We start from the raw sequence: 23,421 nt of genomic DNA, 5'->3' as shown, positions 1-23,421 counted from the left end.
ATGATGACAAAGATCACAGAACACCCATTTTAGACTGGGCTGTTGTTACATCATTTAGTCCATATTTCTCAATCCTAGTTACACTTCAGAATCTCTTGGGGGAGCTTTTAAAGCAAACAAAAGTCCTGGGTGCTGCCCTCAGAGATTCTGCGGAGAAGCCCAGGCTTTGGTATTTTTTAGAAAAGCTCCGCCGGTGATTCTAAAGACCAGCCAAGATTGAGAACCAGCCCAGGGTTTTCAGACCACCTCCTACTGAAGACAGATTTTGACTCTCTTGTTTACCACTGTATCTTCTAGTAACACAAGTATTTGTGGAATGAATGCTCAAATGTACCTCTCAGAGTCCTGGGATGCCACGGAGGGCATCCAGGGGCAGAGAAGGGCCACTTCCCTGGGCTCCAGACTCCCGTTCTTACTTCAACTGGAGCACTCACTTTCAGCTGTTAATTTTTTTATGTATACTTCCAGGTAAGATGTGGAAACCTCTCATTTACTGATAAAGTCTGGTTGTTGTCGACAAAAGAACAGAGATTTTTCCCGATGCAGCAAAATCACCTAACAACAAATGTTCTCATGATAAAACCCCAACCAACACATGTTCATTAACAAGTTGAATTTTGTAGCTTAGGAATAATTTAATTACACATTTATGGAGTTCAATACAACATTATAGACATTTTTCCTGATAGACTTTATTTTTAAAAACAGTTTTAGGTTTACAGAAAAATTGTGAAGACAGTACAGAGTTCCCATGTATACCCTGCACCCAGTTTCCCCCTACGATTGGTGTCTTACATTAGTAAGGTACATTTATTACAATTAATGAACCAATTGATACATTATCATTAACTAAAGTTCATATTTGTTCATGTTTCCTTAGTTTTTACCTAATGTCCTTTTTCTGTTTCAGGATCCTATCCAGGATATCACATTACATTTAGTTGTTATGTATCCTTACATTCTTCTTGGTTGTGACAGTTTCTCAAATTTTCATTTAATTGAAGACTTTGACTACTTTTGAGGATCACTGGTCAGGTTTTATGGAATGCCCCTCTATTGAAATTTGTCTGTTTTTCTCATGGTTAGATCGGGGTTATGGATTTCTGAGACGAAGGCCACAGAAATAAAGTGTCATTTTTATCCCATCATATCCAGGGTATGTACTATCTCCATGACTTATCACTGTTGACGTTGACCTTGATCGCCTGGCTGAGGTACTGTTTGTCAGGTTTCTCCACTGTATACTTACTGTTCCCACCCCACTCTTTCTCTACTGTAGTCTTTGGAAAGAAATCACTGTGTGTAGCCCACGCAAAAGGGATGGGGAGTTATGTAAGCCTCCTTGAGGGGGCAGTATCTACATAAATTATTTGCAATTGTTCTACTTGGGAATTTTCTCTTCCTTTCTTTCTCTTATTTAATCATTTATTTATACACGTATGGACTCTTGGCACTTATTTTATACTTTGGGTTATAATCTAATACTTCTTTATTTTGTTGCTCAAATTGGCCCAGCTTCGGCCATTGGGAGCTCTCTCAGTTCCTGTGATCATCAGGTTTTTTTTAGCACTTCCTTACTTTCTGCGACTGCAACATGCTACAGGCTCGTCATGCATATTTCCTGCCCCAAATTATAGCCATTTAAAATTTTATTTGAATCGTCCTTGTGTATTCCTTAATTTCAGATTAATATATATTTTTTTCTCAGAATAATTGAATAATTTAAAAAGTATTAGAGAACTAACTGTCAGGCAGTTAGGGATTTTGTGATGTTGGTCATCTTTTAAAATTTGTATTTTGCTGATTTCTTACTTTTTAAAGGTTTTTATTAAAATATAGCTAATATACAATATTATATGAGTTTCAGGGGCACACCATAGTTATTCAACATTTATATACCTAAAGAAGTGATCACGATGCTAAGTCCAGCAACCACCTGACGCTGTACCACGCTATCACAAGACTATTGACTGTATTCCAACATGCACATATACACACATATATACTTAGATGTATATATATGAAAATTTGGGCAGGATTTTTCAAATAAATCATAGATTATGTCAATTTTCTCCTTTTTTGTGTATTTACTCTTCCTAATTTTTCTATACTTCATATACATTAAATATGTAACAAGAAAAAATGTTTTTAGAAGACTCTAACTTTGAGAAAAATGCTTATTGAAAAACCATAAAACAGTAGTAACCAAAAAGAGTAACCAAAACAGTAACCAAAAAATTGACATCATCTATAATTTATTTGAAAAATGCAAATATTTGGGTATGCATGCATGTGTGTGTGTGGGGGTGTATGTGTGTGTGTATGGTGTATGTATGTTAATATTTTAACACGTTGTTGCCTCATACTGAGTAGTCTTTTCCTTAGCATTGTCTCATTTAATTCTCACTACAGTCTTGGGTTAGAGGCCAGGCTGGTATTATTGTGGGTGAGAAAGTGTAAATATTGGCAACTGAAGTTTATAGCCTCAGTCTTGCCTCTAATTATGTGCACACAGCTGGCAACTGGCTGAGCTGGAAATCACCCACAGGCCTCGACTCTAGAGGCCACAGAATTCTTCTTTCCTATTCCAGAGGTTATCCTGGGGGTGACAAAAAACAAAAACAAAACAAAACAACCATATTAGTATCCTGGGGCTTTTCCCTGGCATCATAGCCTTTAAAATTCATACTGTAGAAGAATATTTGATGATATACAAACATGTCCATAAAAAAATTCTTAAGTGAAAAAAGCAAGTTACAATAGTTTGATCCCATTTTAGTAAAAATTAAAATGTTTGCATAAACATGTGAAAAAATCTGAATTAGGATATATTGTGAAGTGCGAAAAGTTAGATGCAGTATATGTGATATGCTACCTTTTGTAGTAAGAAAGGTGTAAAATAAGAATTTATGTTTTTACTTGTATTTGCATGAGGAACACTGGAAGGATATACAAACAACCAAGAAGAGTTCACCTAAGAAGGTGGGAAACATGATAGATGGGGGTCGAGTGGGGAGAACATGTCTCAAGGAATATCTCCTTAATACAATTTTGATTTTGAAACATTCAAAAAACTAAAATTAAAAATTTAAAAATCTAGTAGGCATACTAAAATGCTTATTTTGGGGTGTTGGAGAACTGTAATATTTATTTCCTGTTTTTGGTGCATGTGTATTTTCTCTGTGTTTTACATGTGGAAGAAAAGAAGTTATTTTAAAATCTGTTTTCTAAACTTATTAAAGTGTACCCATGGTTGAAAAGAGGGGTTGAATGAGATTTCTAAAGAACTTTGGGGAAAAGGCATCTTGTAGGCTACTGTAAATGTGAACCCTTTTTTCACCTGAAACTGTTTATCACATCCGGTTGCCAGACTGCAAAAGTACCTTGTGGACCTGGTTTCCACTGTCAGAAAAGTAGTCTCCAGAATACCCTCTAGAATTGCATTCACGATGCTGCTTTGGCTAAAAGATGAAATACAGATTTCCCACTACACAACCAGTCTTTCCCACCCTCCACTCCAAATGTTGAATCAGATAATGCTTTAAAAAGAATTCTACTTTCAGGGAAATGGAAAAAGTCTGGTCTAAAGATATTCTCTGGGCCTTTAGCATTTTTGACTGATTGTGAATTTAATATATTTTTAACTCAATTCAAGTGCTCTTCTCTCAAGAGACTGCTCCTCTGTTTCTCATCTGTGCTGCCTGGGTTGTAGTCAGTGAAGTTTGGCTGGGTGTTTGTTGACACATTTTCTGGGCAAGGCTATTTGAGAAATACTGACATTTCCCCTAACTTCCTTTTTAGGCACCAACCCAGTTTGTCTCCCCATCCCTGTTGGGGCTCCAGCCTTTCTTGGAAGAAAAAAATCTGCTTTACGCTTCACAGTCACTTTAAGACTTTTTTCTTTCTTTTCTTCTCCACACTTGTCTCTGTTCCATAGCCTGGGCCTCTGCCCAGTCAGCTTCCGCGCTATGCTGTCTCCCTAAGCACAGAGTCCTCTGCTCTCAAATTTGGAAGGGACTTCAGAGGTCTTTTTAGTTTGCAAACCAGGAATCTCCTCTACCACATCTTTGCCAGTCGTCCAATGTCTTCTTAAATACTCATGGTGATAGTGAGCTCGCTACCTTTAAACTAGTTAACCATCCATTGTTGGTGTTAGAAAGCTGTTTCCTAAGGAAGCTAAGAGCAAGTGTGTGATCCTCTTGCTTGCTCTTTAGTTAATTTCTGATCCAAGTGGAAAGAGTGGCCTGAGAGAAGGAGGATGGGGAAGAGAGGAGATCATTGGAACAAAGGGAGCCAGTCCAAGACTGGCATTTGCTCCTAGGGCAATGGGAGGTGGGTGCTAAAAAGAGCTCTGGATTTGGCCTCAGTAGGCAGGGCTTTGTCCCAACTCGATCTTTCAATTACTGACCCAGTTATCTGGGGGCAAGTCAGTTGTACTCTGAATCTAGTTTCTCTTATTTATAAAATTGGGGTTGTAATAACTACTTCATAAGGCTAATGGGAGGACTGAATGAAATAATGCAGGTGAAAATGTTTTGTAACCCTAGAGTTTTACAAATGAGAGCATAGTTATCATCTAAGATGCTATCTAGCTTAGTAACCAGCCCAGCCCAAGGAACTTACAAAATGGAGGGTTTTGAGATTACTGTGCCTGCACCTGTGTGTCATTGGCAGAATCAGCTCGTGACCGCTGTTGGCTTTCTCCTAGGGGCCAACCACATGTGATGATAGAATCTGAGCAAGTCCAAGGCTGAAGGATGTGGGTTCCCATCTGGTATAAAACACTCATTTTTAAGATGAATGAGAAGAATTGGTGACTTGCCCACTGTTAGGTGGGCTGGACCATGACCCCAGAAGCCTGATTTCTAGGCCTAGTTCCTGTAAGGTTTCCTGACAAAGGTGCAGTTGGTATTTTAGACAGTATAATCTTCATTGTGCAGGACTTCCGGGATCACTGTAGCAAGTTTAACATCTCTGCTCTCCATCCACTAAATGGCAATAGTATCCCCTTGTTTTACGATGACCAAAAAGGCTCCCACACATCTGCTATGGCTTCCAGGGGGCGGTATCTCCCCCAGTTGACACCCACTAGAAACTTCAGTGTTGGGTCCTAAAAAGTGGAAAGTGTGTTGGATCAGGTGTTAGAAAATAATGTTTGCTTTTTACTAGCTCTGTAATCTAAAGAAAATACTTCATAATTTCCCCATCTATGAAAGGAGGGAGCAAGTCCAGAGGATTTCTGAGGTTTCCTACGTACCTCTGCCCTCCAGGCTTCCCTCTGGCCTGCCTGCATCTGAAATGCCTCTAGCAATGAGCCTTCATATTAGGTCTTGATAGGATGGGTGATTTGTATTTTTATACATACCTTTCCATATTTACCAAATTTTCTACGTTGAATATGTATTGTTTTATAGTTATAAGCACCTCCTTTTTTTATTTTTTAACTTTTATTGGGGAATACTGGGGAACAGTGTGTTTCTCCAGGGCTCATCAGCTCCAAGTCATTGTCCTTCAATCTAGTTGTAGAGGGCGCAGCTCAGCTCCAAGTCCAGTCACTGTTTTCAATCTTAATCGCAGGGGGCACAGCCCACCATCCCATGTGGGAATTGAACCCGCAACCTTGTTGTTGAGAGCTCTCGCTCTAACCAGCTGAGCCATCCGGCCACCCCAAACATCTCCTTATTTTTTTGATTCTCTCTCATTCTTGTACTCTCGCTCCCCACCCCTTCCTCCCGTCCCCACCTCTCCGCCATTCTTCATCCTTTACTGGCATCTTTCCATAGTCATTTAAGCATGCTCAGGTTTCTCTCACTAATAAAACCAAAAAACCCCAAACCTTTGGCCAACTTCTCTCTCCTTCCTCTTACAATCAAAGCAGTTCAAGCAATTACAAGAATAGTGTAATTTCCACCCAGATTTCCCAAATGTTTATATTTTACATTTGCGTGTGCTCGCTCTAATTTAATAAATACATATATTTTGTATTTTATTATTTTTCTCTTAATTTATTCATTGTCTTTATTTATTCTTATTCTATCTTTCTGTTTTCTGACACATTGACTTATTCTTTTTCTTTTTTTCCCTACTCTCCTATAGTTTATTTTATTGTTCTTTTTTCTAATTTCGGAGCCAGATGCTTAATTAAGTTTTTCTCTTCTTCTTTATCAGTATAAATAAAGATATGAAATTTCCTCCAAACGTTGTTTTAACTCTGGTCCATAGGTTTTGATATGTTGTTCATTATTACTGTTTCTAGGTTGACTACAAAACTTTTGTTATTATTTTCCCTTAAACCCAAGAAAAGTTTGAGACAGAATTTTAGAATTCTTTTTATTTTCTGAAGGTGGAAAGTTCCTTTCATTTTCTGATTTTCTTATTATTACTGGTTTTGTTGTACATTGGTCTGAGAATGCCTTCTTACGGCCTAATACATAGTCAAGTTTTGCGACTGTTTCATGGACCCTTGGGGGGGAAGGAATGTACTTTTTCTTCAGGATACAGAGTTGAAATATTATCTATCAGAACTTCCTTATTAATAATTATATATATATATATATATAATCTTATTTATCATTGCTTAGCTATCATTGTTTATCCACTTGACCTGTCACAGACTAAGAGAAGTGAATTAAAGTCTCCTACTACCGTGTTTCCCCAAAAATAAGACCTAGCCGGACCATCAGCTCTAATGCATCTTATGGAGCAAAAATTAATATAAGACCGAGTATTATATTATATAAGACCCAGTCTTATATTATATTAAAATAATACTGGGTCTTATATTAATTTTGGGTCCAAAAGACGCATTAGAGCTGATGGTCTGGCTAGGTCTTATTTTCGGGGAAACACAGTAATGTGTTTGGGTCTCTTTCTTGTATCTTTTATAAAAAATTTATACTATATGATGGTCATTGTTACATTACGTGGTGTATAGATTTTCATAATTGTTATATCTTCATTGCAGGTCTTCCTTATCTCATTCAGTACGGTATTTGATGTACAAAAGCTTTTAAGGTTTTAGGTGGTCAAATTTTATCAATATTATCCTTTACAGTTTCTGTGTTTTGTATCAGGCTTAAAGAGGCTATCTTTACTTCCAGCTTTTAAAATTATTCAGTCATGCTTCCTTCCAGTACTTTTGTGGTTTTGTTTTTTACATAAAAAATTTTAAATCATCTGGAATTTATTTTGATGTAAAGAATGAGTAGGTGCCCAGCTTCACTCCCCACTCCCCAAACTTGGTCTTCTCAGATGGCTTATCAGATGTCTAAACATCTTTATTGAATAATCAGTTACAGGAGACATCTGTTGTTTTTGCCTCCTGCCCATAATCCTTTGCTCTTCTTTTAATAACAGACCCTCTATTTTCATTGGGGAACCACCTCTTAGTCCATATGGTTTGTTTGGAACTGACACTAGCTCCTGCTTCAGGGTTGGGCATATAAATAAACCTTGGTATCATCTCCCTGGCCACAGTCATTGGTTCAGGGATGGGGCATGACCCAAGCTAAGACGATCAGAGTCAGAAGACTCAGCTCTAAGACTTTTATTGGTATTATTTCAAAAGAGATAGTCTTTTTTTTTTTTTTTTTGAAGATTTTATTGGGGAAGGGGAACAGGACTTTATTGGGGAACAGTGTGTATTTCCAGGCCTTTTTTCCAAGTCAAGTTGTTGTCCTTTCGATCTTAGTTGTGGAGGGTGCCGTTCAGCTTCAAGTTGTTGTTCTTTCAGTCTTAGTTGTGGAGGGCGCAGCTCAGCTCCAGGTCCGTTGCCGTTGCTAGTTGCAGGAGGCGCAGCCCACCATCCCTTGCGGGACTCGAGGAATCGAACTGGCAACCTCGTGGTTGAGAGCCCACTGGCCCATGTGCGAATCAAACCAACAGCCTTTGCAGTTAGGAGCATGGAGCTCTAACTGCCTGAGCCACCAGGACGGCCAAGGGATAGTCTTTTTTTCTGTTGATCTTGAAACTATGAAAGTGTAAGACTGGGATTCCAGGGACCACCACCATGTGTAGCCCAAGTATGAAACAAGCACAATGAATAGCAGAGCATTGCGTGATGGAAAGAGATGAGGGATCTGCTAAATCTGAGTCTCTAGATCCAGCTAGGTCTTCTCTCTCTCTTTCTCTCTCTCCATCTATATATATGTATGGAGAGAAAGAGAGATAGTTGGGGTTTTCACTTGCTATCAAAAGACCCCTAACAAAAAAGAAAAAATTCACTGACTTGCAATGGTTTAATTTTTTGGAAAATTAAAATATGAACTTAGTCCTCTAATCTGTTCCATTGATCTATTTATCCATTGCAAGTGTCATAAACTAGAGACACTTGTTTTTTCGATGTCTTGCTTAGTTAGCTCAATGTTTAAAAACATTTTGAATTTGAATGTTGCTGGGAGTGTTGGCTGGTAATGGTTCTTAGCTAACCCCCTCTTCAAAGAATTGCTGTTGCCCAAATGGGAGCCCTCCTACGTGTAAGGGAGGTTATGCCCCCTGACCACCCCAGACTGCCAGTGACTGACTCTCGTGGGATTAAAAAGGCTAGTCCTCTTTTCTCAAAGTAGGACTGGGTTCTAGCTGTCACTCACTGGAAGGAATGGCTTTTCTAACAACTGAAGTAATGCAGATTAAAGGTGTTGATTCTTTTAAATGTATCTGCAAAGTTTTCTGCGTCAACTCACCTTTTTTTTTAAAAAATTAAAGTTTATTGGGGTGACAATTGTTAGTAAAACTCACCTTTTAAAATATACCAAAAACTCAACATCGGGCAACCACCAACATGTACATTTATTTATCCAGGCAAGATCATCAGAGGATGATAAAACCATTGGGTGAAATTCAGTTGGGGAACAGCTTACTTATTAGTTACCTGGGGGGAAATTGCTTTTATAATTGAAAGAACTGGCATCACCACCCTAACCAAGTGACCAAACTAATTATCAGGAATATTGGGGAAAGCTAACATCATGTGCCTCTTGAAATGATGTGAGAGGAAGTACACAATAACACACGTCATATTCCTGCCAAAAATGTTTAACCTGAATCCAATCATGAGAAAATATCAGACAAATGCAGCTTGTGAGACATTCTACTAGGCAGCTCAGAGAATTTGCATTTAGGAGCTTGCACTTTACTTACTTTTCATTAAAAAGTACATATAGAAATAGAGAGCATAGATGAATTTAAGTTAAGTGTAACCATGTGTTCATTAAGTTATTTTCAACTTTTCATAGTTTTGAAATTTTAAAAAATCTGCAAATGAAATAAACTATCCTTCATACAAGCACACAAAATATATACTACATTAAAATCTCACATGCTTTCAGATTTGTGCATCGTTCAATAAAATAGTTCAAACTTATTTTGTCAAATTATATTATGAAATGTGCGTTATAATTATAGTCAATACTCATCTTATTTCAGCTTATAATAAGATTTTCCAGTTCCTATTAACAAAAAATAAAATTATATGCTAGCTGCCAGACCAATTAGCTTTAGCAGTATATACCTTTCTTTTTCATTAAATACATGGGAAATTTAATCATAATGTCTAATGAAGTTAATGGAGCTATTTTTGCCTTTTAAATACAATATTCCCAAAAGCTGTCCACCGGAGTTCAATACCCACATGGACACACATTTACTGAAGGAGAACCTTTCCGTCAGTAATATTCATCACATTAATGATCACAGATAACTTTAGCCACACATCACACTGGATAATTATAAAATAACGAAGACTACCATTATCATCTTGTTTTGGTAACTTGAATATGATTAATTATATTAGATCTGCATCAGCTTTATCTTGACCTGACTGCTTTTAGTAATCGTTCTTACATTATATGCTACAAAATGTATTACTTCAACTTGTTTTATATTTTTCTTTAAATGTTATACTAAAATATTTATTTGAATTGAAAAATAACATCAGGCTCTTTCTGATAGAAAGTAAATGGTAATCTGATTTGGCTGATTGGTTTGACGATGAGGCCCAGCTTTGCCAAAAATGTTTTAGTCAACATTTTTCAGAATGTTTATTATTGAATGATATAAATGGAACGTCTGAAGTTTTGATGAAATAGAGTTAAAAGCATGTGATAAAACAAAGGCTTTTAAAGGGAAATACTGAGTGACGTGGCAGACAGTTTAAGGGGCCCTGATGATCCCTGCGTCCTGGTATTCTGGCCTTTGTGTTATCTCCTCCCCTGATTGTGGGTGGGACCTAGGACTTGCTTCTAACTAAGGGAATATGGCAAAGATGATGAGATGGATGTAATTATGTTAATGTGATTAAATCACATACGATTGTAGCACCAGTTTTGTTTGGAGGGACTCTTTCCCTCATTGGCTTTGAAGGAGCAAGTGGCCATGTTGGGAAGACCTTAGTGTGTCCAGGAGCTGAGGGGGCCTCCAGCTGGCAGACAGCAAGCTGCCAAATGAATGATGCCAACAACCACGTGAATGCAGAAGTGAATCCTGTCCCAGTTGTGTCCCAGCTGACAACTTGAAGGATTGCAGCCTTGTGAGACCCTGATGTAGAGGAGCCAGTTAAGTCCTGCCCATACTCTGACCCACAGAAATTGGGAGAAAATAAATGTGCGTTGTTTGGACACACTAGGTGTATGCACTAATATGTAACAAATACAAGTGGCAAAGATATGTTGAAAATAATTTTATATTTGAATGCTTTTGGAAACTATCCGGTTATGTACAAATTCAGGTGAAAGAATGACAGGCACAGTGAACAGCAGTGATTCTCAAACTTGAGCACACATCGCAGTTACCTAGAGGGCTTGCTGGTAAAACACAGATTGCTGGTCCCGTCCCAGAGTTTCTGATTCAGTAGGTCTGGGATGAGCCTGAGAACTTTCATTTCTAACAAGTTGCTACATGATACTTGATGCAATTCACACTTTGAGAACCACTGATGTAGAGTCATTTGGTAGCTAAAACTTGCTAAAATCTTTCTGGTATACTTCTCAAAAATTGAGAAAACAATTAGATTCTAGTGACTGATAAGTTCTACTTTTGTAAGTTAAATCATTTCCAATCCTTTTTTTTCCCCCAACAAAATTGAAGGAGGACCTAATAGAGTTATCAATTGATAGATCATTTAAATTAATTTCTAATGAAAGATCAATACGTGAATTTTGGCATGTAACTTGGAAGGACTTTCAAGAATGGAGTGGCATTTTTACTAGAAACACATATACATAACCCCTTCCATTCCTAAGTGCTTGGTTACGTGAACAAGGTATATTACTTAGGGTAGGTTAAACGGCTGTTACAAATAGACTCGAACATAGTTTAAACATATTCTAAGTTTACTTTGAACATGCCAATTAAGACAAAGGTTGTGAGAATCAGATAGTCTCCTATTGATACAGGTACAAATTAATACAGTCTTTTTGGTGGGTCTATTACAGTTCATATAAATAGACTTAAAATGTGCATATCACTTCCCCAGACCATGCATCTTCTAGGAATTTATCCTGAGAGTTATAAATTAATAAAGATGCTCATTCCTGTACTAATTCATTTATTAGACATTTCATTATTATTATTATTATTATTATTATTATTATTATTATTAGGCACAGGCCCCTCTCTCGGGGCAAACCCATTCCAGAGCACCCTGCCCTTCACAAAGAATCAGACATTTCTTAATCACTTACTCTGTATTGGAGATAAAGCAGGTAGCAAAAAAAAAATATAGTCCTAACTTCATGGAATTTATAGTCTATTGGGGAAGACAATCAGCTAAACTGCAAATAAGTGAATAATTAAGAATTGTTCAAAGTGCTGTGAAAAAAAGATAGTGAGTGCTGAAAAAGAGCACTCATATAATAGGAGCTAAGATCATATCTAGGAAAGCCTGGAAATTGAAATTATTCACTTGTTTGCAAGATTAGTTGATTGCCTTCCCTGGGATGGCTTTAAAATTGAGGTTAAATTATGCGCGTGGGTTGAGCTGGTTGGATTTAAGGATGGACTCAGAGGCAGTGTAATATTTCAGGTCCAAGGAACAGTTTGCATCAAGGCTGGAGCAGGAGGGAGCAAGGTACAGCTGAGATACCAGAAGAGGGCAGGGGCCCTGGAACATATAACATAAAGGAGAACATGGTACAAGATGAAGCTAAAGAGACAGGCAAGGACTCACCTTCTAGGGCCAAGTGAAGGATTTTGTTTTATCCCAAGAAATGACTGTAAATATTATTTGGAGGAATAATTATATAAAATAGAATACATAGATTTCAGGTGCTCCGTTCGACAAATGTTGATAAATGTGCATGTAACAATCACTCAAACCAAGGTATAGAGCATTGTTATCACTCCAGAACCACCCCTCTACCCCTTCCCAATAAATTCCTGGCCACTCATCCGCCGCTACCACTTTCTGATTTCTATCACCATACTTTGTTCCTTTTTGTTGCCGAGTAGTATTCTTTTGTGCAGATACCACAGCTTGTTTATCTGATCTTCTGTTGATGGACATTTGGGTTGTTTTTGGCGGCAATTGTGAGCAAAGCTTTTATAAATGTTCTTGCAGAGGTCTTTTTGTGAACACCTGTTTATATCTTTCTCAAGTAAATACTTCAGATTGGAATGGCTAGATCATGGAGTAGATGTATTTACCTTAATAAGGAGCTGCCAAAGAGTTTTCCAAAGTGGTTGCACCATTTTACACTCTACCACTGTCCTATCCTTGCCAACACTTGATATTGTTAGTCTTTTTAATTTTAGGTTTTTCCACGGTTATCATTGAAAAGTGGGGGAATGATTTGGGCTTAAAAAAAAATTATTCTCACTATAATATGGAGAAGGGGGTTGGACTGGATATGGTGAGACCTGCTACGCGGTGATGGCAAAAATTCAGGTGTAAGATGGGAGTGGATTGGTTAGGTAGTGATGGTGGAGACAGATTCAAGAGATATTTAGAAGGTAAAATTAATAGGAGTTGGTTGCTAATTGGGAACATTAAAAAAGGCCCAAATTATTACTTTTCGTTTGTTTGATTTAGGGGAATGGAGATCACTTGGCTTGGTTTTGCATATGTATTTGTGATGCCTTAATCTCCAGTCAAGGGGACTGCTTTAAATATATTACCTGTGTACTTTGGAATAGCATGCAGTCAGATGTTGTAGGAGAGTATTTTTGATATGGAAAGATGTTCAAACGTTTAAAAAATAAGTTACAAAACTACGTATGATATGTAATATGACCACATTTTTATATTTAAAATAACAGTATGGAGAAAAGCCATCTGGAAAGATGTTAACTGTGATCTCTAGGTTGAGTTTTCAGAATAGTTTTAAAATTTGGGCTACTTTTTTTTCTTTCTCTTTTTTCCTAAAAAGAACATATGCTAATTGTGTAATATGAAAAAAAGTTATTTAAAAAAACACGTAACATTTCAAAAAAAGAAATTGAAGAGCACAAAACAAGAATAGAGTCCCACAGGGATGGGAAAGGGGGTGGGAAGAGCATCCTAATCTCTCCTCCTTTATCCTCAAAAGACTCCACTTTCTGGGCAGGATACCTGGAAGGGATTCCTAGGCCTCTTCCAGATTTTGAGAACAGGAGAATGGAAGGGCTAGTGAGAGAAGCTGGGCTGACCTCAAACACAGGATTGTGGAACTATGGGGCATTCTCTGATCCCTGCTTCCAACCGAGAGCAAACTCAAAACTCTTTCGGATTCCAGTTGTAGCGATCAGTTCTGTTCTCTCTCCTTCTCCATGGAAATGGTTTGTGCAAGTAATCCATGACTCCATGTTGCTAATTCAGCCCCAGTTGTCACCCTACTTGACACATCAGAAGCATTTGTCATAGTTGATCTCTCCTTTGTCCTGGAAGTATCTTCCTGGTTTTCCCTACGTCACTAGCCACTTTTTTACAGTCTCCTCTAATGGTTCTTCACCATCTCCCCTACCTCTTAATCTTGGAGTGCCTTGGGACTCAGTCCTGGGAACTTATTTTAAATCTACACTTCCTTAGTGATCTCATCCAGTCTCAGCTGTAAATACCCTCTTACACACTGACGCCTCCTAATTTCTATCTCCAGCCTGGATCTCTCCCTTGAGCTCCAGACTTGTATATTCAAATTGACGTTCTCATTTGGATTTATAATGGGCATCTCAAAGTCAGTATGTCCCAAACAGAATGCCTGTTCTTCCCCAACTCCCATCCCTCGTTTTTCCTCCTCGGTCTTTTCTGGCTCAGTAAATGGCAAATCTAACACTTCCTTGTGCTCAGGCCCAAAATCCTGGAGCCCTAACTCACTCCTTTCTTTCTACGCATCCAAAACCTGTTGGCTCTACCTTAAAAAGACATCCAAATTATGACCTCCTTATGCTTTAGTTCAAGCCACCATCTCACCTCACCTGGATTACTGCAATAACTTACTCCTTGGCCTGGCTCCCCTCCTTGCTCCCCTCCAATCTATTTTCAGCCCGGCAGCCAGAGTGATCTTTTAAAATATAAATCAGATTATGTCACTTCTGCTCAAAACCTCTAACAGATACACATTAACAGAATAAATGCCTAAGTCCTTAAAAAATCGACAGGGTCCTAGATGATAAACCCCAGTCACTTTCCTGATTCGATCTCTTCCTGTGCCCCATCTCACTCCCTCTGATCCTGCGTCACAGGCCTTGCTATTCCATCAATATTCCAGTTGTGTTTCAAGTTTCAGGGCCTTGCTCTTGCTCTTTCCTCCGCCTACATGCTATTCCTTCAGACAGCCAGCTGCCTATTTTTTTCAAATCTATGCTCAACTCTAGGTCTTTTCTGACCTCCCTATTTCAAATTGCATCCTTCATCCCCACCATTCACTAATTCCCTTCCTTGCTTTTTCTCCATAGTACTTAATGCCATCTAATAAATGCTATCATTTAGGTTTCATTTGATTTTTGCCCCCTCCCCCAAATGCAAGATCCTTGAGGTCAGAGATTTGTATCTTTTTTCCCTTCCACTAATCCTAGAGCAGTAACTGGCATAGTATAGACACTATTTATTGGATGAGTAATACCCCGCATGTGATACTTGTATTCTGGTTTCCGGTAGACCAATGTTTCCCCCACTAGCCTGTGAGCTGTTTTAGGTGAAGGTGGGTTTCACTGTGTGATGTTCTCCCTCAAAGTGTCTAACGCAGTATTTTACACACAATAGATGCTTAACATGTTTAATGGATCGATGGATGCAAAGAATCCTCCACCTTGAATAAGAAAAGGAAACAAGGTCATCCAAGAGAGCCCTGCTAATGTTAAAGGGAGGTGTAGCAAACACCATGCCTTCCCACCACCCTTCCCCCCTGCCCCCATCCCCTCAGCGCACTTAGTTAATGCATCTCCAATAGCTTCCAGCACACTGATACTTGCACCTACCCTCTTCTTCTCTTCCTGGTAGGAAGTACACTGAGGGGTTGACATTCCTGGGGAAAACCTCAACCAGTAGGAGCAGGAGTTGGCGGGTAAATGCCCCAGCCTCTTCAGCCCCTGGTCAATGTGGTCAGAATAAAATGGTGTTAGTGTTGTTGAAGCATGAGCTCGTTAGTATATTTGAACATTTAAGCGATCATGAACAGGGCTTTATTTGAAAACGCAATCGTAAATCAATTATGTTCAGCACCCAGCAGTGCATGCCTGGGAAATGAACAAACATGGGCCTTTAATGGTGGGGCCGAGCAATCTTCAAAGCTTGCTTAAAGGTAAGACTGATGCTTTTAACTGCTAACCTTGAGAGTGTGTGCACCCACACACATCTTTGAATTTCCAAGGAACTCCTTTCTCCTTTACCTCCTAAGAGACCCGTGCCATCTCAGGATGGCCCCGAGATCGTCTAGTTAATCCAATCAACCTCGGAGCCGGGTCAGAACCCCAGTGTTCTGTCTCCCCGTGTCTCGTTCTTTTTCCACAGTAGCTGCTGTGAACATTCCAAGAAAGTAATTTTGGGAGCTAACAATGGTAAGTATTTTCAGATCCAGTTTCAACAAAGTGTTACTATTTAAGAAAGGCTGCCAAAAAGATAATGGGAATGAAAACATGCTCTGTAAACTGTAAAGTGCTATCCAAAAGTTAACTATCTGAGGTCACTGCCAAGGTCAACAAACCCGGGCCTGGGTGTAGAGCCAGCTCTAAAATTGGAGAAGCTAAGCAAAGGCTGACCATTCAAGGGACCCCTTGCAAATGAGACAACAGTGTGTTTGCTGGGATCAAAAGGACACAGTGGCTTATCTGTGTGGCATTCACCCCCACCCCTACCCCCTATTTTAAATATCCCTGTGCCTAATAAAATCAATGCTTACATGTGTTAAAACTGATGGTTTTCTGGCCTTTTCCCCTTTTGCTTGTGTTTCGGAGGCCACACACTGAGCTCCAGATACCTGTACCACGGGGCAACAGACTGTCTGTCCGAGGTTTCCAACTGACTGGAGACATGAGTGTTTTTCTTCCACATTCATTTACATTTGTCCCAGCTGCATTAGAATTTAGATTCTGTGCATACTCTGGCTCTCAAAAGCATATTCTTTTGCCCTCACACTACTTCTTTGTCATCGAACAACTGAATAAGCATTGTTTCCCTGGCATGGCTCGTGAAAAGGGACCTCGATGAAGAGTAAACTTCGCATTTTCTGGGCTTCCTTATCCTAACGCCCAGCACGGGAAGGGCGGCCCAGTGTTTGGTGACCTCCAGCATTGGGTTAATGATCTGGGTCTGAGCCCAGGCTGGATAATGAGCCTATAAATAATGGGGCGCTGATTGTCCAAGCCTTATCATGGTGAAGCTGAGAGGCAGAGCTCGCTTTGTCCTGGGCTCTCCTGCCTTCTCCCCAAGCATCTTAATCTGTCCAAGCTAGTGGGTTTATGTGGCAGACATTCATTCCTCACAAGCTCCCATTCAAGCGGCTGTGCACTGATTCAGTCTCAGATGTTTCTACACTTAAGGGCTTGTAAAACAGTCAAAGAAAGATAGTAGATAAACTTACAGAAAGCCTTCTGTTACAGGCTTGAAAAAAGGCTCTTATTTCTCTACTGTAATAGGAGTCCTGAAAAGCCCAAGGTAAGGTACAGAAAAAGGGTGAAATCGGAACACTAAAAGGCATAACGCTGCACACAGCTCTGCAAACTTTGATTTTCCTTCCACACTTTTCCCAAGTGGATATACACCCATGAGAAAGAGACAGATTTGGAAAAAAGCCTTTTACTGCTGTATGGTTAGAAAAAAACAAAACAGGCCAAGACCTTCCTAAGTTTTTGCTGTTGTTGTTTTCAAGGGACCAACTATTTTACTTAAGATCAAAACTTGTTGGGGGAAAATTAAAAAAATAAATGGCCTTCTTCAGTTCTTATTGGTTTTCAAAGTATCCATCTAAGGGGCCGAGCTAGAATCATTCTGGAACTCCAGTTCCTAGCCTGGCTAGTAATCTTTTCACACAACCCAAGGCCCAAACATGAACTATCTGTTAAAAAATAGTTACTAAGTGGTGGCAAGTAGGGGGGCTCAAGGGGATGGGGTGGTCTCAGTTCACCACCGGCTGGAAAAAGGACCTCTCTGCCTCCTACTCCTTTGGATCATTTTCAGCCAGAGTTTAAGAGGTGAGACCAAAGAGTAGCTGTGCCCATTTATTTCCAGGCATCAGTTCCCTACATGACACTCAACTCCATGGTCCATTGCTAAGGCTCAACAGCTGAGAGACAGTGGGAGGGTGAAGGGGAGAGAGAAAAAGGTGGCTTCTGCTTGCTTTAAAACTAGATCAGTGAGGGCAAGAAAGAGGCGGGTTTCAGACACTTGGTAAACTGAAAGCAAACTTCTTTATTGTACACAGTACAGAATAAATGCAGCTTGGCAGGATGCATACGGCCCTGCACAGGGTAAGTATTTCAAATCAACTGGCAGGCTAAAGCCTTTCTGCACTGTAGACTTTCCACACTCTGGAAAAGAAGCAAAACAAAACCAAAAACCAAAACCGTCCGGGAGGTGCATGAGTCCGATGGAAATGCAACGGTGATGCCGCCATGTATGTCCCGTGACACACAGCACAGGCCACGGAGTTACAGCAGGGAGGGGGAGCTCAGGCTACACACAGGATTCTTTTCATTCTTGCTAAGATAGCATAAATCCATTAAAAAACAAAACAAAAACCCAACAACAACAACAAAACCAATCCCCAAACCCAAACTAGGATAAGTAAAAAAAGGAAAAACAAATCCTATACAACATTTACAACAAATAAATCTCTAGCCAGCTGGGGATAAAATATGCATCTATGTATAGACTATGTGTAGGTTAGAAAGCTATAAATATGGTTTGAAAAAGAGTCCTTTGATTAGAGTACAATGCTAATTAAGGCCCAAGCTACAGGTTCAATACCTGTGTGGGCTAATTAGCTTCCAATAGAGGAAAACCTTGTGTTTCCGCAGCTATCAAATACACCCTCTAGCCCGGTGAACCTCTTCACAAATGGCAGGTCATAAGGGGGGCTTCTGAGACTATGGAGTGCTCCACAATAGAAAAAGAATTCGAAGCCCGTGTCTTACCCTCCCCAAGCCAGCACTGTCCTTCACGTCTGAAGACACACACAGTTATTCCCAATGTGCTAAGTGTCCTGGGGAGCAGGCAGCAAGGTACTACCACTTTCTAGTAACTTTTCCTCTACTTTTAACTCAATGTCCACATAGCGTTAGCTGGGTTGTTTAAAACATTTTCAATATAATACAGCAATCAGATAAACTTTTTTTTTTTTTTAAAGGTGGCAGGAAACTAAAATGCTAGCACTGTTTTTACCTGTTGGTGTCACATGTATGTCTCAAACTCTACTGAATCATATGCAGGGTTTAAAGTCCAAGAATTAAAGAAAAAGGGAAACAAAGCAAACTGATGAAACAGAAATTGTCATCAGTCATACCTGGGGAAGAATCCCCAGGGTTCCCACCAGGTGACCAGGTTTCAAATGGACATGACATGTATTATGTACATCTGCTTTCCAGAGAGGGCGTGTTAGAGACCATGGGAAGTATACACATAGAATCTAAGTGGTGTGTCCAGGCTGCCCTGCACACCTCAACAATGTACAACTCAGGTGCAAAGTTCCGTCAGGCTGTCTGGTGCAGAAAGCACAAAGCAGGCAGTAAAGCGGGCTTGTATACGGCTACGGGGAAGCCCCCACACAGCCCCTTTCAAGCTGCAGCGTCTTCATAAGTTGGCACTGCCCTGTCTAAGGACACAGTGCAGTTACCGAAAGGTTTGTTTTTTTTGCTTTAAATACCAAAACTACAAAAATCAGTTTATAAACTGTTTTTCCAAAACAACCACCAAAACAAAACAATCCCCCGAATCAAAGCAAAACAAAATACTGTCAAAAGTGTTAATCACCCTTCTCCTAAAATTAAAGCCATCCGCACACAGCCATGTGACTGGGAAGAGAAAGGGGGCTTGTTCTACTTGGTGACCATATGGCCAGAAGGTTCCAAAGAGTAGCAATGGTTTATTATTTGAGAACCATCAAGTGGGTAACAGCTGTTCTGACTTTCCCCCCTTCTTTCTAGACCAAGGGGAAACATTTCAGATTGAGCTAGATGAGCTCTCTGAATTTTAAGATATTTTTAACCCTTCATGGTTTGAGCCTCCCCAACTTGGCCTACCTACTGTCGTATGGGTTTGTGATTTCTTTTTCAGTAAATTGTGCAAATCAGAGCCCTTCTATGTAAAGGTATTTAGTAGTCCATGATCAATGCAGATTGTCACACACTCTGTCCTGGTTTGTGAGTACTAACCTGAACAAGGTATTGCTTTGCACGTGTCGTCCACGAGAAGGAGGCTCCACTGCAATCTCTTCCCAGAAACCTTGTCAGGATCAGAGCTGAGGCACCAGCCTTTTGGTGGTTTTCTGCCCCTCCCTGTTCCCACTCTCCAGCAAAGGTATCTGTCTGTAAGGGTGCCAATCCAGAGACAGCTTGGGTTCTCCAGATAATACTCAAAGGGCAAGCTTTAGGAACAGCCAAAAACACAAACAAAACCACTGCCCTCGTTTGCCTGAATGGGAACTGCTAACGCTAGGCTTTGGCTGCTCAGCCACTCAGAAACTTAGTAAGCGAAGCCTTCGGCATAGGGAAGGCCACTGCAGCGATCCATGTCCAGGAGGTACGCAGAGTTGTCTTCAAAGTGGGTCAGTGGCAGGGTATCCTCCTCACTGAGGTGGCACTCGGACTCTGCTTTCAAGAACGGACGCTGGTTGTCAGGGAAGGCCATGGAGAAAAGGGCATCTGGGTCACAGACAAACTTGTAGACGTATCGCTCCCCGGCCACCTAAGCGAGAAAACACCTAATGAGGCCTGGCTGGAACAGCGCATGGTGAGGACCAAAGGAAGAACAATGAGACATTTGTAAGTCACCAAGTCCTCCAGGGACCAAAAGAGGTTCACTAGAAGTGACTATCCAAATCCTTCAGATTTATTTTAATAAATCTTAGGGACCTGTTACCTGCCAAGTGTTTTTGTTGACAACAGTTCAGCAGTTGAGATATCTGAATTTCAAATTCATACTAGATAGGCTCTTTTAGCAGAAAATACTCACTGTCTTAGAAAGAACGGGTATGCTGAGGCTGGGGCCTGGTGTTATGAGAAGGTGTAAGGATTGAAAGGTACAGTGCTGAAGCTAGGCCACGGTTTCAGTCACCTCCGAAGTTGTACAAGTCTTCACAGTACAGCTTTGTTATTTCTGAAGGGCTTAGGAATCTGATCAGAGAGCCTATGTGGAAATTTTAAGTTTGTTCCAAAGCCAAGTGGAATCGCTTCTTGGCTTACCTGCAGTTTTAAGTTACTCATTCCATGGTTCTGTTACACTGAGGAACTGGTAACTGCCTTATATGGATTTTATGCATTATAATATTATTAGCACCGACAGGCCTTGATTATCAAAAGGCCTCATGATATAGCTGACGAGCAATCTAGGTCACCGGGAACCCATTCTCTGCTGGCTGCTTCGCAAGTACAAGAAGACACATGCCACTGCAAATCAAACCCGATCATCAGCTTTGCTCGGGCAATGCAGAGGGGAGCGGGCAAGTGGCTAAAATGACTGGTAAAATAAACATTTCAGACTCAGAAATTCAAGACGTTGACTTTAACCCTGCCCTTCAGTCATTCTGTTGTGATTTTAAAATCCTCTTTTTAAGATACTCACAGGTCCTATAATGAATATAACACAATGATCCCTTACATTGGATAGCACATTATTTTTTTCCGGGACATTTTCACATATATTACCTCAGGAGATTAGAGCAGGGATCATTGTCTACATTTTTATTGGAAGTAGAGGCTTTGAGAGGTGAAGCGACTTTCTTCACAGCATACAGCTAAAGACACGGGAGTGTTGGGAGATGAGCCTGTCCGAGCCTCATTCTTGTGCCTTCCTGTACTCTTTGCCTATTTTATTCTCAGAAATAAACTTCTCTTCTACTTCATTAGAAAACTTAAGAACTAGCCATAGGGACAGCTCATTGCTCTTAGCTCAAGTCACCGTGTCTTGGTTACATTCAGAGTTGGGAAAAGTAAAGGAATATTGGGTCTCCTTCCTAAATTTAATATTCCACCTAATAATATTAACATTAAAGGGTGGAGGGGTTTCGGGGAAAATTGGAAATGACTGCTAATGGATTCAGGTTTCTTTTTGGGGTGATAAAATGTTCTAAAACTGATTGTGGTGATGGTTGCACAACTCTGTGAATACATTAAAAACCACCGAATTATACCTTATAAAAAAAGGGGGGGGGGCGGTAGTGTAGGAGGTGACACCCGTCCTAGAGTATTTATTACCTCTGCCAAGTACTAAAGTTAAACCCTCAGTTCTGCCCCAAAGGAACTCACACTCTTGTGAGTAATGGACACTGACACTAACGGAGGAATTAAAATACAGAGAGAAGGGAAGGGCAGTGATCGAGAGAAGTGCAGGTGCTAACAGAAGCAGAAAACGGGACTATGTACCTCAGCCTGAGGACTTCAGATTCTTGGAGTGAAAAGGTGATTACTGAGACAGGAAACAAGCAGAAGCCTGCCAGGTAATGAAGGTATTAGGAATGTTCTAGTTCTCCAATAGGATGGTAGTTTAATAGGTGTTTTTTCATTTTGTAGTTTGGTAACTTATATGAATGTGGTATGTACTCTCTGGTAAATAAATACCATATTCATTAAGAGAAAGAAATACCATATTCATTAAGGCTATGCTAGTGAAAGTAATCAACTAAGAGTGAGGAAAAGGGAGTTAGATGGTGCCCAAACTGGAAACAGCCTTAGAAGTTGGGACTGTATCCAGAAGACCATCCATGAAAAGCTGTTTAATATTTTTTAAGGTAGTAAGAGGAATATAGGGTCACATTATCACCTGCCTAGGAGAAAGATCAACCTGGCTTTAGCTTAGACAAGTTCTCAGCAGCAATAACCATACATTTCTGCCAAGTGCATCTTGGCGGCCACTACCACGTAGACCGCCTAAATGTGTAAACGCTAGAATCTGGATACAGCGTAAAATCGGGTGGCTAAGAAAGACCAAGCCAAGATTTGCCATTTACCTATCCACTGGATTTTAAGATTGGGGTCCTCCACCACCTATCCTAATAAGGACTTTCTACTGTCTTCCTCAAAATACACTTTATCCTTTATTCTGCAATCTGCTACCAAGTGATTCTGCTGCCATTTTACAAATGTTGGGTTTTTAAAAACTTGAGTTTTTAAAAACTTGTAGAAACTTGAGTTCCAGTTTCTACAAGTTCTGAAAGAGAAGATTTTCTTACTCCTCTAACACTTTTGAGAGTATTAAACCAACACATTTGAAGGTCTAGGTGTTCTACCAATGAAAGATGTCAATGAAGCTCTTGTGGGGATGGAAAACTTCAAGTCGATTCGGTCCCGTGCTCCTTCATGGATGTAATAGTTGGCCTAAGTGGCATTTGAAGTAAAGCAGAGGAATCTAATTGTCCTATGATGTGTTCAACACACAACCTCTGACTTTCACACTTACCCAAGGGCATTACAGGTGTCCTTTACGTCTCATTTGATTCTTAAGTTTGTTTTTCCAAGATTTTTTCCTACCACAGAATCACTTATGAGGCTAATATCTTCTCCATTCAGCCATTATAAACAGTTTTTACAGAAGCCCTTGCCAATTTTCTTTGCAAGTGGTCAGAGTGGTGTAAGTATCTCTTGTAATTGCTCACCTTCTGCATGATGCCCTTTTCATAGTAATAGCGTAGGGAACGGCTGAGCTTGTCATAGTTCATGGCTGGCCGGTTCTTCTGGATGCCCCAACGCCGAGCAACCTGCAGAGACATGAAAGCAATAGAAACTCATTCCCTGGGCCTAGTGGCTTTCTCCCAATCTCAGGAGAGCTAGTTCTGTTACCTGACTGCTCTGGTCAGTGCTCCA

General features: G+C 40.0%; 1 protein-coding gene across 1 annotated transcript in view; it reads right to left on the bottom strand.

The window, feature by feature from the left end:
* Positions 1-17,790: 17,790 nt before the first annotated feature.
* Positions 17,791-23,421, bottom strand: part of ETV5 (ETS variant transcription factor 5) — a 58,699-nt gene continuing 53,068 nt past the window's right edge. Inside the window, exons 12-13 of the mRNA XM_033087891.1 lie at positions 23,214-23,315; positions 17,791-20,308 (exon numbers count right to left, since the gene is read on the bottom strand). Coding sequence (XP_032943782.1) covers positions 20,087-20,308; positions 23,214-23,315 — 324 coding nt within the window. The 3' untranslated portion in view covers positions 17,791-20,086. The remainder of the gene's footprint in view (positions 20,309-23,213; positions 23,316-23,421) is intronic.

The sequence above is a fragment of the Rhinolophus ferrumequinum genome, chromosome 2 (assembly GCF_004115265.2).
Source record: "Rhinolophus ferrumequinum isolate MPI-CBG mRhiFer1 chromosome 2, mRhiFer1_v1.p, whole genome shotgun sequence".
NCBI lineage: Eukaryota > Metazoa > Chordata > Mammalia > Chiroptera > Rhinolophidae > Rhinolophus > Rhinolophus ferrumequinum.
Note: the sequence above shows the minus strand (reverse complement) of the source record. Positions and strands in the feature narration are given on the sequence as shown.